This window comes from Hippopotamus amphibius, chromosome 5, assembly GCF_030028045.1.
Source record: "Hippopotamus amphibius kiboko isolate mHipAmp2 chromosome 5, mHipAmp2.hap2, whole genome shotgun sequence".
Taxonomy (NCBI): Eukaryota; Metazoa; Chordata; class Mammalia; order Artiodactyla; family Hippopotamidae; genus Hippopotamus; species Hippopotamus amphibius.
In genome coordinates this window covers 62,175,432-62,189,913 of record NC_080190.1, presented here as the reverse complement: position 1 = coordinate 62,189,913, position 14,482 = coordinate 62,175,432, and the positions used below count along the sequence as shown (strand labels likewise).

Here is a 14,482-nt window from a genome sequence, read left to right as displayed (position 1 = left end):
AGAGGGCTTATTTTTCTTACACAGTTACACAGAAAATTGTGCCATTTTCTGTGACAGTTATGTTTTCAGATGCTGTGCCTGATAATACACTGAGTAATTTAGGATACTCCTGAAAAACCTTTTATAGAACTTGAGTTTGTTAATGTCTTTTCGTATATGCAGTTTATGTAGTTTCCTTCTCAAGAATGTACTGTTGCTTTTTTGTGACTCTTAACTTTCCTTGCCATTCTTTCAAAAAAAGAAAAATAGACTACTGTCACCTATTGATAGAGCAGAGGATAATGCAAAGGTAACAGAGCAGGCAGAGAAGTTATTGATAACTGGAAATCTTTATAATAACAAAACCATTGTTAAGTGTTGGTTGTCCAGGTGAAGGTTAACCATGGTAGTGTTATGGGAGTGAACTGGAAGATACAGCAACACACTCCTACATCCAGCCTCCTTGCCTTTATCCCTGCTAATGCTAATCCAATACTGCCTAATTACCAAGCTCTGCTGGGTTGGTGAGCACATCTCAGGCAGGCCCCTGTTGTGTCTAAACCATCTCTAATCTACTCTGGTTAATGAATAATTGACTCCTTGTTTGTGAGGTGTAGTGCATGTTAATTAGAGATGTAACTCAGATCATTCCTTTCACAACAAGGTTTTTAGGATTGTTACCATTGCTCCTAGCTTTGTTTCCAAGGATTCGCTATCTAAATCAGATTTTGTCCTTGGAACACTTACCACATAAGATCAATTTATGCTTATAATCTCTTCTTTTGAAACAAGAAAATTTAGCATTGGGTCTTGAGCTACACATGTATGGGGTGGTGTCTATAATGATATGTGCACTGGCAGTGAAAAAATGACATATATTACATTGGATGGATTAGCATTTATTTGCTTAAAAAAAAGATGTCTTTTTAAAATTGTGAAATGTACCATAATAGGTTGTTGCTGGTTATAAGCTAATTTAAACCTGTGTTTCTATCCCACATGCTATAAATTTTCTAATTATCATGTGTGTCAACAAAGTAAAATAGTAGCTTGTCATAAAATTGCTTAGTTGATAACACTAAGTCCTCAAACTGAGTTGAGACTTGCTATTTACCCCTGTTATTTAATCTGTATGTAGGGGGTTGTTTTGTGGGTTTTGCTGAGCTATTTTTGTTGATTTTTCACTATTCTTGTTACTTCTATGATAAATATTGGTGCTTATCTTTGTTGAGCTATATTATACCCTTTAATATCCAGTGTCTGCAAGTGATGTCTAGATGTATATATCTTTGAAAATATAGTTTAATATTTCAGAGTTAAATATTCTTCCAGGAAAAACTATTTCCCTGATTATTTGTGTGATACTTAGAAAAGAGACAAGTGCCAAAATCCTTCATGGTAACTTCCCAGAGCAGGACAACTGCAGAAATAGCACGATATACAGGTTGCGTGAATAGTCTAACGGAACACATCAGGCCAGCAATTTACTAAGTTTTTAGCCAAACCTTAGATCTCATTCTAGAAAAGCTCAATACCTGTGAGTAGATAGATCTTTTACCTTTTAAAATAAGATTCTTTTAAATCAGCTTAACTCATTCCAGTGCTCATTTATTTAATTCATACTATGTATAAGCCACAATTCTAAGATATGATTTAAAACTTAGTTCTTAAGAAACTCATAAACGAGGGTAGAAAATAGACAATGTAAATAAGTTAAAATGCAGTGCAAGAAATAACATAATAGAAGAATATGCATAGCACTAAGATCTGTAAAATAAGAGTATGAAGCACAAAAAATCAAATTGTTATTGATCTAATGCAGAGGTATTTCCTCTTTGTGTAATATAGGTGGGTGCTTTGTCCTTATCATTTGGTAAATCAACAAGGATTTAGTATCTTTTCTGGGCAGAGCAATATGTTAGATGTCTGAGGATACAAAGTGAGAAAGAGTTTCTGGGCTAAGAATTTATAATCTAGTAGGAGAGATAAGCTGTCTATACAAATAACTGTGTTCCTAGTCTGTACATAACTGCCATAAAAGAAACTTTTACAAATTTAGCAAAACTCTTCTGCAGTGCAGCAAGCCACTTCTGGAGGTGGGAAAGGAGAGACCATGAACAATTCAAGAAGGCTTCCATTAAGCAGAAGATGGCTGAACTAACCCTGGAGGGATTGGTAGGATTTTGACAGGGGTGGTTGAAGGGTATTCTAATTCATTTAGTGCCTACATGTGCAAGGTATCATGAAGGCAAAAAAGCCTGGGGCATGTTCAGAGAATAGCAAGTATTCTAGTTTGAGTGGCATCTGGTACATGTACAAGGGAATAGTAAAAGATCAGGCTAGAAATGAAAAGTAGGGGCACTTTATGGAGGATCTTTGAAAGTCAGGCTGTGGAACTGGGACTTTTACAGGAAGCAGTAGATAGCTGTTTGAACAAAGGCTAATCAGAGTTGATATTTAGGAAGGTGGATCTAATGGTTGGGTGTAAGGATGCATTCAAACTGAGTGTGACTGGTACTAGAGACGGGTTGAGAGACTATAACAGTAACCTAAGCAAGAGGTAATACAGGCCTGACCTAGGTTTCTGTGAGTAAGAATGGAAACAAGGCTATAGATGTTGTAGGCCTTGCGCTTGTAAAATGTACTTGACAGAACTTGGAAGCTGTCAAGTGCATAGAGAAAGAAAGTGTCAGGGGGACTCTGGAAGTGAGGCAGGATGTCTGAGAATGATACCAAATGAAAGGAGTAAAGGAAATTTACCGCTGAAAAATGTAACGAGAGAAAAGATTGAAAAGTTGATAGCTGAATTTCTAGATAAGACTGTATTTAGGGAAGTTAACAAATGAGAAAGAAAATAAGCAAGAGAAAGGTGAGAGAGAAAGGGAAAGATGATATACAACAGAAAAGTAGGGATAAGTGTTTCTAGGAAAGCATGGAAAAATTCAAACCCTAAAAGCATCAAAAAAAAAAAGTCTCATTTTTTCACCTATTAAATTATCCAGTGGAATTGGAAAAATCCAAACAAAAGGGCTTAAATGTACAGGAGTAAGTGGAGAAAACTGACCAAAGACTTGAAGGAGGGAAAATATTTATTTACTCAGGAAATGAAGATAATCGGTGACGCAAAGAAATTTGGAGAGAGATTGAAATTACACCTCTGAAGGAATAGAAGGAAATGAGTTCTCATTTTATTTCTTAAAATAATTATTCCTAAAGTTTACAGTACACAGAAATCCTTCATCCCTCTAGAAAAGAGATCAAGTCCTATTCGAAAAGGTCAAGAAGAAAGGCCAAGATTGTGACCAATGGGAAAAGTTTCTGAAAATGGATATAGGTAGGAGCCAACTTGTAATACTATGTGTAATAAGTCAAAATTGCTTTTAACAAAATCCCATCTGTTAGCCCAGTCACTTTATAATGTTCAGTACAATAAAAATGCCAGCACTTCATTACTATATACCTCTATGCTGAATTACCTTCATTTCCCAGTGTGCTGTTGATATCTAATGAAAACTCGTACTTTGTTACAGAGACTAAAAAACACACAGGCAAGCACTAGAATTAGATAATGTGTTATCTCAGATTCTGACAAAAGGTTTGAGGGGGAAAAAAAAGGGAATTCCCTGTCAATCCAGCAGTTAGGACTCCACACTTCCACTGGGGGGCTGGGGTTTGATCCCTGGTCAGGGAACTAATCCCACAAGTCACAGGGCGCGGCCGGGAGAAAAAAAGATTTGCGAGGTAGAAAGACATTTCTTGATTCTAGTTTGTAGACTAAGGTGATTGGCTCCCATTTCATTATCAAATGCAGTACTAGCTTTTCAAAAGTATCTTTTTAAACCTGTTTATCATAGAGGAAGGGTAGGTGAATTATGCTTTCAGCATTTATGAAGTACCTGCTACGTGCTCTGTTGGGTGTTTTCTGTCATCTTTCTTTGAGTATTTTTTAATAGCCTTTTACATTTGACTGGTTTCTTTTTCATGCACGTTTGATTTTTTCCCTTTGACGTCTTTGTAGTTTCATTTTTGGTTTGGCTTGTTGTTGTTTTGTTTTTTCCCTTTCCTTGCGAGACCTGTATTGATTGTTACTGCCATGGCTATCCTTGTTACTTCCCACTGGCCATTGTGAAAATTCTAAGTTTATCTATATTGGATTTGTTTCTAAGACATAAGTGTTACAATACACTCTGTGCAGAATTATTGTGAGTCACCTGGCAATAAGGAAGAAAATAATACTGGCTATTGGTGTTACGTTGATGGAATGTGTAATGTACATATCATTCTGATGTGGGGAGGAACTGCCTTTTCCTTTACTATATTTTGTTATGTTAATAAGTCACAATGTAGTCCTGTAAGTTTCTTTTTTAATTTAATTCAGTAATATTTTGGGTTGTAAATGTTACTGTGATTTCCAGTTCTGTTTCTCATCGCCCTCAAAAGACCAAGAGATTCAAAGAATAGAGGAGCTTTTATGCCAGGTTCTGCTGTTAGGGTCATTAGCATGGCCATGGAGGGTGGGATTGATATGGTGGTGATTATCACACCTTGACACTTTGAGAAGCTTCGTGCATGGAATATGGAAAATGTAAAGGACATTGGTACACATTTGAGAGAAAAGAATTATTAAAAAGACACTTAATAAGAATGCCAGTCTCTCCCCATCCTGAGGTCTTCCTTCTTTTTTTTGGTCTAATGTGTAGCACTGATCAGTAATACCTTTCTCACTGCCCCATGTAAACATGTATATAAACTTGTAAGAATTGGTTATTTATCTTGTCTTTTATTGTCTTTTTATTAATATAAGTGATTTTGGTTTTAGATTTTTTTTTTTGCCAGTGAGTGAAGGAAACAAGACCTGTCTAAAGACACACATTTTACTTATCTAATGCTAACAGGCTGTATCCTGCTCTCCACAGGGCCTTCAGTTCTTCACTGGTAATTCAGTAAAGAAAAATGTCTGCTTTAAAACTTATAAATATTCTGCTAATAGCATAAGACAGGGATTGACCAACTTCAAGTGACCTAACATACATATTTGGAGTCCTGGAGAGGAGAAACAGAAAAATATTTTAAGTAATAAGGAGTGAAAAGATTCCAAATTTGAAGAAAACTATAAACCTACAAATCTAAGAAGCTCAACAAACTGCAAAAGAAACAAGGAAAAAACTATACCAAGGAACATCATAATCAAATTGTATAGTCAGTGATAACAAAATTTTAAAGCACACAAGCTTTTTTTTAAGACATTCTGTGCAGAGAAACAAAAATAAGAATGCATCTGAAACGATGTAAGCTGGACCTCAGAACACTGAGAGAAAAAATTGTCAACCTAGAATTCTATACCCAGCAAAAATATCTTTCAAAAATGAAAACAAGAAAAGTCTTTTTCAGACATTCAATAGCTAAAAGAGTTCATCACTAGCAGACCAGCATAAACCATTCAGAAAGCTTCAGATCCAAATGCCAGCTGTTACAATTACCTGTTATTTGGTCTTGGACATACTTTACTGTCTCTGAGCCTTCAGATTTTCATCTGTGAAAGGAGAAGAATACCTATTTTATGGGATTTTCATGGTTATCAAATGAAATAAGGAAAATAATTGACATTTATTGAGTGCCTTCATTATGCCAAGCACATACTATCTCACCAAAAATGGAAATAAAGTACCCAGTAAGAGGGCTACTATCCTGATGATTTTCTTATGCTTTCATCTCTCTTTTCTTTCTTCAGCAACTGAAAAACTTGGATTATTCTATGTTAGCCCAAATAGCTAGTCAATCAAATTTTGTTGAAGCACTTTTCCTAAACTTGTTTTCCTTTAGTTACCACCATTAAATATGGTTGATGGTGGGAATGAACAACTTTCCTTGGTAGAATAGACACATCACCTAATAAATCATTTTGTGAAAGGGTTAAGTATGTTCTAAACTAAACCTAACTTTTTTGGCTTGTAATTTGGCTGCATAATGTTTTTTTCAGTCATGTTTATGAAGGTATAATTTATATGCTATTTATCTAATTTTTATTATAAAGCTATTGGATAGAGGCCATGCACGTCTTTATAGCTCATATGTTGCCCCACAGAGTTTTTGGCACTCAATAAATGTTAAATAATATTTCTATTCAGCATTCTGCAGACAGGAAGCATATGGTAATAAATGTCAGTGCACAGGTTGAAAATCTCCCAAAAGTTGTATGTTATATTCTTTGGAAAAACCAGTGCAGATCTTTTCATGAATGAAACAGTTTAAAAGGGGTTTCCCAGATATATATTTTACCTAATGATTTTCTCTAGCCTTTGTTTAGTTTATTTACAATTTAAAAATTTTCCTTTTCAGAAATAGTTTAATATTAAAAGTAGTATAACATTAATGCAGTCTCACAAGAAAATACATAAATAGTTTTGTAGATAGCATAAAGAAAAAGTAATTCATAATCTGAAGGATAGCATAAAGGAATATTTAGAGGCTTGAGGCAACGTAAGTCTTTATAATATACTGTAGGAAAAAATAAGCAGTGGGTAGTTCTTCATCATTAAATGTCATCATGACTTAGAAGTATATCATTGCTACAGCTAAGAAATGGTTAATCATAATCAGGTATACAAAACCACTTAGATAGTATGTATCCAAATTATCTTTCCATAATTTGTTTACCTATGATTGATCTTAGCCATGCTTGTTTGATTTGATTTTTGTGAGGATTTTTTTTTTAAGGATTAGCATAATCTGAATGAGAAAATATCTGAATTGGGCCATGTTAGTTAACCTCTCTAAGGCTTAGGTTCCTCGTGTATAAAATGTAGATAGGGAATCCAGGCACAGCTTCGTTTGGTGCCTCTGAATCAGAGTCTCTCGCAAGGCTGTAATCAGGATGTCAGCCAGGGCTGTAGTCATATCACAGCTTGCAGAGGATTCTTTTCCAAGCTCACTCACATGGCTGTTAGCAAGCCCTAGACCGTCTCTGGTTGTTAGTCCTGGGCTGATCCATCGAGGTACTCACAACATGCAGCTCATTTCCCCTAGTACGAGAGCTGAGACCGTGAGAGCAAGAGGATGGATGAACAAGACATCCCATCACTTTTGTCAGGTATTTGTCAGGAGCAAGTCACTAGGTCCAGCCTACACTCGAAGGGGAGGGAATTTTACAAGGATTTGAACATTACCAGTCTGGGATCAAGGCAGTAGGCAACCAGTTTGGAGGTTTCCTACTGCACATATGATCCACAGATAGGACAAATCATTGAATGTACTCTGGATGCTCTGAAATTCGTTTGTTTAAACTATCCTGAGCTCTTACCAAGAGCTTGAATTCAATAGGCAAAATGATTTTACAGTTCACATTAAATATTTTATTTATTCCGAGCAACAATCCAGTAGGTTTAATTGACCTCAATTTTTTTATATAAACTGATATACAGAGTGACTTGCTCAAGATCTCATGTCAAATGAGCTGTAAAACAGTAATCTTAGTGTAGGTCTTCTGATTCTAAGCCCTGTACTCTTTCCATTTGGCTGTAACTGCCTCCTGACCAGTACTATCTTGCATTTAAAGCCATTCAAAAAAGGCATTATATATCTAAATATATATACAAATTTATGAATTGTATTTTATATAGAGATTTTTATACATAGATTGATAGAGAGAAGGACATAGATAACATTCCATCTTAGACTCTCATGTACACCGTACCATTTAGGATTTACAGTATTATTTCAGATATTATCATGTCAAAGTCTAATACCATTATAAAAGGTCTGCAACAGCTGTTGCACTGATATATCTCTAGCGTAATAGTATCTGTTAACCTAAAACAGTCCTTGCATGGTAAATAGTCGTTGGATGGAAGGATGAACAAACAAAACAGCAGAACATTCTCCCTTGGCTTTTCCCAAAGCTCTGGACTCGCATGACTTGAGTGAAGACCATGGGAACTCCAGTGAATTTTCTGCTTCCTGTTTGCATTGGAGCAACAAAATAGTTTGTTTTGAATGGATGGGCTGCTTTCTGTGGATAGTTAGAAGTTACCTTTCTTTGGTCCTAAATTGGATCTTCTCCCTTTTTTGCTTCAGTCCATGAAGTTTCAGCCCCACCCAAGAACCCTCATGTCTGATATCAAAAAGTAGAGTGGTAACATAAGCAATCAGATAATAGCTCTAACTGGATTCAGGGCCTTGAATTATAGAGCAGGAAGTGGGAAAGCAAGGGTTATGAGCTATGGTAGTGATGGTAGTTAGTAGTTATACCCTTCAGATCACCCTGGAGAAAAGAGAGATGATTTTTATTAAGGCATTTGCTAAATTCTTTCTTTACGGGAGCAAAAGAATAGTTTTCACAACTAGTAAGTGAATTTGACAAAGTCTTAGGATACAAGGCCAATATACAGAAATAATTGGTATTTCTATATAACTAGTAACAAATAATTGGAATTAGAATAACAATATGGACCAGTTATGGTTTTAGTTTAACAGAGATTACAGATAATTCTGTATAAATTAAAATCGGGGTGTTATCAGACAAAATGCAGAGAAAACAGTTTTCTTCTCAATTGAATATAAAGGAAATTGTTGTCTTTCATACACACAGACATACACTTGATTTTTTTCCTTCCTTTCCTGTATAATCTGAGGATTGTGCTTTTTAGTAGTGGTTTGCTAATCCCTTTAAATAGCTCTTAATATAAATATTCCATAGTTTTTCACTAACCATGAATTTCAGTTGTTTTTTTTTTTTTTTAAACCTATACTCAAAAAACCATACTTGGTTGTTGTTTCATCCTTTTAGCCTGGTCGATGAAGCAGCAAGCCTACTGCAAATCCTAAATAGCGTGGTGTAGTTGAGAGTCTAAGACTTTAATTATATGTCATTTTATTCACAACACTCAACTCCAAGAAGGAAAAAAATGACTTTGTTGTTGTAAAAGACATATTATGTGAGTATCATTCATTGTAAACCAAAAATGATTCTGTATTATAACATAGACAACAATGGGAACTGATTTTGAAAATGCGACTATATGAGAAACTGAATAATAGTGAAAGTTATCAAAATGGAAAGAAGTGTTAATGTGAAATCCAGCCTTCTCAGAAATACTCTTTCCTGGCCTGTTTGGTTTTGCTTTTGTTGCTGTCATGCATGAATGAAAGTGCTACACTCTCAGGGGAGCAGGAAAGCCTCTGTGTCGTTGTTTATTTCCTTAATCCCTCCTCCTTTGTGATTTTTGATGTCAGATCTAAAATGGAAAGCCTGTAAATATAATGATTATCACATGGATAATCACCTGCATTAGGAACCGCCCTGCTTCTCTATTCTAACCCTAGCTGTTCTCCACATGTCACATCCACTCTGCAGTTGGATTTTAACCTGACTGCTTCATTAGATTTGTGAAACTCAGTACGTGGCGCCCTGGGGCAGCACAGATGGGGACTTGCTTGTTTTCTTTTCTCACTTTTACTGCGAAGGCACGCTAAAAAGTCCTTTTCAATTTAGTGTGATCAGTTCACTTGGAATTACCCCTGATGTTTGGAACCTGCCTTACTGTTCTGCCCACCATTTATGCCCCTTTTTTCTTCCCTGATTTCTGACCTAATGCCTTTTCTTTCTGTCCTTCCATGCAGTGAATCTGAGGACTGAAATTCTGCTTAAAATTCTTACTGGGTCAAACTGTTCCCCTGTGTTGTTTTATTTGTTTTGCTGTGAGGGAAAAATAAATGTTGTTCCATCATTGTATCTACAAACACCTTCAGATCAGAGGTTAGCTGTGGGAAAGTCTGCAGTGATGTGAGCCAGCTGCCTTCTCTAATGGAGTGACTGGGGGCACCAGCCCAAGATCAAAGGAAGGTGGGAGGAAGTCAGCAGATAAGATCTTTTTAAGCCATAGAACAAGTGCTTAGCTTTTCAGTGATAGGGCACAGCTCTGCAAACCTGTGTGAGGGGGCGCTAAGATAGAAAACTGAGTTGACTTTTCTTCAGCATGTCCTTCCTCAGTCAGAAATATGTTGGTGCTTGGAATAGTTTACAGATGTGGAAATGTCCTAGGGCCCAGTTTCCTTAGAGAATAATGATCTGACATTTATAAATGTGCCTTCTTGCAATTAGTCAGTTCTACTATACCATAACAGATCACAGTCGATTGCTTCTTACGTTTGTGGGAGCAGAATTGGACATTAAAAAGGCAGCCTAACTACTGAATGTGAATTTTGAGTTTTTATGCCTTAGTGCAATTGTAGTTATGCAGATTCTTCACATTAACTTTGTCTTATGGTCCTCTAGGTTTCTTTCGTGCCTGTGATGACGTTCCATGTAAATAAGTAGTTCTTACAGAGCTTTTTAGTTGTCTTTTTCATATAAGAATTAGCTTGGTTAATTCTTGAGTTAGACATCTTGGAGAAATTTTTCATTGATATTTTTTGAACCTTATCTTTTTCCTTGACATCCAGGCTAGCAAATATTATTAACTGTGTGATATACAAGATTCTAGTATAAGTAAATTGTCAGAGAGGCTAACCTTGCTTGCAACAATTGTGAAGATCATAATTCCATTTTTTTTAATCTGTATCAGCTAAGGTTAACTCAGTCAGCCCTGTGCTTTGCCAGTGAACAGCCTAAGGAGTTGTACTTTCAGCTTACCATTTTCTGTTAACTTCAGTGTTCAGCTGTAATCATCTGTTTTGACCTTTTCAAACCCTCAAAGTGGTTCTTTAAATTTATGTAATATTAGTCTATTGGACCATAAGTGCATACATACTTTTTTTTCCTGTGTTTTCCTTACCATGTAGATAGTACCCAAATTTGTGTTGGAGACATTAACTATAGTTTTCTGCCTTACATGGTTTGGAGCAGCAGTCGTTTTAGTTGAGTTGGATCTGCTCACTACTCAGGCTCACATCCCATCCTTCTATTAATATCTCTTGGCAAAGATAATTTTGGAGGAATGTAAGTTAAGATGTAGAGGCTCTTGACAGTTGTCTGCAGTTTTTTTTTCCCCATTTTCAAGAGGGAAGTGGAATTGAAAAATAATATTGCCTCCATTTTCTGTATCAGTACTAAAATGAAAATATATGCACAAAGCAGAGCATGAAGAAAGGGAGAGGGTTTGGTTACACAGATGTGTTTTTGTCATTTGATAACCTATTATAAAGGGCATTAGGGTATATAACAATGTTCATCAGATTGTGCCCTTAAGATATATTTAACATCTAGAAAAACATTGTTTTAAAATTTCTAACTCTATTTTTAAATGTTCATCTTTTGTTACTCTATCATCTTACATCAAAGAGAAATTGGTGGTGGGGGTGGACTTTTTATTAAAAAATTTTCAGACAGGAAAAAAAAATAGTAATACTGAATACATCTAGATTTAGTCATTAACATTTTACCATTTTTGCTTCACTTTATTTTTTTTAAGTTTTCTAAAATAAATTACACATATCATGCCATTTTATCCCAGAGTACTTCAGGATACACCTCTAAAAATCTAGAACATTTTCCTTATCAAATTGATAATTCCTAATATTATCTAATTCCCATTTCATAGTCAAATTTCTCCACTTGTCCCAGTATGTATTTTATAGCTGGTTTGTTCAAAACAGTTTCCAGTTAAAATCTGTACATTGCTCCTGGTCATTTTTTCCCTCCCCACTTTATCATAACATTGACTTATTGAAGAGACCAAGCTACTTGTCCTGTATAATGTCCTACCTTATGGATTTGTTCATTTGCTTTCTCAGTGTATCATTTAACTTGTTCTCCTATCCTCTATATTTCCTGTAGACTGCAAGTTATTGAATAAAATTCTGGTTAATTCATGTTAAAAACTTTATATGTGATGCTGTATACCTTATACTGCATCATAACGGAAGATAGTATATTTGGTGATCCCATTATTAATGATAAGTGATAGGATTGATGGCTGGGTTATAGTGATGACAGCTTGATCCTCCCATTATAAAGTTATACTTTGCTCCCCGTGACCAGCATATGATCTTTGATAGTTTGATTCCATGAAATACCCAGTTTTGCATCGTCCTTTCATCTAATGAATTTAGCATCCATCGATGATCCTTGCCTGAATAAATTTCACAGGGATTGCAGGATGGTGGGTTTCTGAATCTATACATTTATTAGCAGATGTTTTTCTCTACAGAAGAGTTTTCTGAAAGGTATTGTTTTAATTAAAAACATAACCATCAGCATCTTCCTTAGGTTTCAAATGATTTTCTTTGCTAGGGTCAAAACACCTGAACTCACGGTGACAGCTACAGTAAAAACATGCACTACATATTCTTTATTTCAACTTGTGAAGTGTGTTGACATTATGCTGCCTTTTTTTTTTTTTTAATGCCAAGGGAAAAAGAAATCTTTTTTTTTGGTGTAAGAAGAAAAATTGAACTATGTGGGTATATTGAGATAATTGTGTAGAAAGAAGACTGTTTGAATGAGTTTCAAAATGGATTATTTCTTCATTACCTAGCACTTTATAATTAACTGTTCTTTTTTTTTATTTCAGGAAGCTGCCACTTTTGCTAGAGAGCAAGGTTTTGAGGTGAGTTAACCCACAATTGCACACTAAACAGATCCTAAAGGTTTTTTCTAGCTGATAATGAAGTTCTTTTGGACAGTGATTGATGTGCTATTATACTCTCAGAGCCTCGCAGCAGTTGCCATGGAAACTTGGCAGTCGTCATGGTTTCTTTGTTCTGCCAGCACAGTGTTATGACGCACTCTGCTAGGTCTGCACCCAACATCGCCTACAGATGTTATTTATTGAATTTTGAAAAGCCTCTTGGGAAGCCAAGAGGTTGGGCACGATTTCAAGCTGCCTCTGCAGATATGGGGCCTGTCAGTTTGTTCAGTTAAAAAGCTACCTCATTAGCTGCATTACATTTCATAAGGATTCACTGCTAAAGCAGTGGTGGAGCAAGACTAAGTAGTGAAATATAATGTCGTTTAAATAATTTCAACCCTACCACATGTAGATTATCATTTTGTAAATTAATTTCCAAAAGGTTTTACTTAACAGTTGTTAGGAACTGATTAATTTAAATCCTGCTCATATAAACTTCCTGTTTGAATCTCTTTTTTTCCTTCTCTTTTTCTTCTTTTTTTTCCTTTGATAGCATAAAACATATACACTTTCTGAAACAAAATATTGATAATTGCTTTAATTTCCAGATAATTGATTCTGTTTTCCTGGTAGAAATATTATCCTGTCAAGATTCCAAACTCCGTGTGGTTGTTGTTGGCAAAATTAAGATAATAGACAAGACCTAGATAATATCTACCTTCCAATCAATTGTTAGGAAACACTGACTAATCTAAACCCAGGTTAATTGACAGAGAATTAACTGAGTTTGTGAGTTTTATGACTATCATATTTATTTAGCCAGAACAGTGTAGAATACTGTGTTCTGTACAGCAACTTGGAGTGTTTCATGGTAGTAATTTTTTAAATTTAATTTGACTAGAGCTGGAATATATAGAAACTCCTTATTTGCATACTCAGTACTGTTGACCATCTACAGAAGCTGTGAGCATTGATTGGATATATTATTAAGCTCACTTTGAACTTTTTACAGAAAAGTGTTGTATGAAATTGTGATGGAAATATTATTTAAATGTAACATTTAAATTAAAGACAGATTCATTATCAGGCAACAAAGTGATACATGTGTATGCTATCCATGTCATAGGACTTGACAACCAGGCATAGAGCTTCCTTTTCTTGGAGGAAGATAGTGGGCATGTGGTATAGGTATTCTACTCTCAAGGTCCTATGAGAAAACTATATCAGGGTAGGAAACTCTGCCTCATAATGCTCAATTAATGGGAACTCTTCATTTCTTGGGAGTTTGCTTTTTTTTTGTTTTAACATATTCTCATGAATATGGGGTTGAGTCACATGAAGAAGAAGGAATAAAGATTTCCAAGTAATTTTTATCTAATTTAAGTTTCACTTTGTAATTTCCCAAACTGGCAATTGATATATAGGACTAAGTGTAATGAAGGGAATATTCAATTTAAAAGTCAGATGTTTTGATCATGAGACTGTAAGTAAATATTTTCAGTCATGTTTTAAATTTTCACTAATGTTAAATTTCAGTATTAACAATTAATATTCTCTGTTGTTACATCAAAATTCTCCAAAGATAAAAAGCACGTAGAGTATAAATTTGTGTCCTATTTTCTGTACTAACATTTAAAAATGTATTTTGGTTCTAGAAGATAACCAATTTTGTAGATGCTTAGAAATAAATGTTGTATCACAAACGATCATGATTCTGTAGTACCTTGATAATTTTAATATCAATAGTTTATTAAACCTTACTAATTCATATAAAACTATGAATTGAGCTACATGCTTTGAATATGCCTGGTTTAAATTCAGTCTTAGCAACAAACTACTTTTTCTGTTTTCTGCTAACCAGCACCATATTAACCTTTCCATTAGTTTTTCGTTATTAATTCCAGAGTTGTTTCTTTTTACCATAAATCTGCCACAAC

General features: G+C 35.1%; 1 protein-coding gene across 9 annotated transcripts in view; it reads left to right on the top strand.

Moving 5' to 3' along the window:
• Positions 1-14,482, top strand: part of ADK (adenosine kinase) — a 508,591-nt gene that overhangs the window by 394,958 nt on the left and 99,151 nt on the right. For all 9 annotated transcript variants that reach the window (XR_009053638.1, XM_057734106.1, XM_057734101.1 and 6 more), the window contains one exon: positions 12,489-12,524. Coding sequence is in view for 8 of the 9 variants with exons in the window: in XM_057734106.1 (XP_057590089.1) it covers positions 12,489-12,524 (36 nt within the window). In the remaining variant the exon portion in view is untranslated. The remainder of the gene's footprint in view (positions 1-12,488; positions 12,525-14,482) is intronic.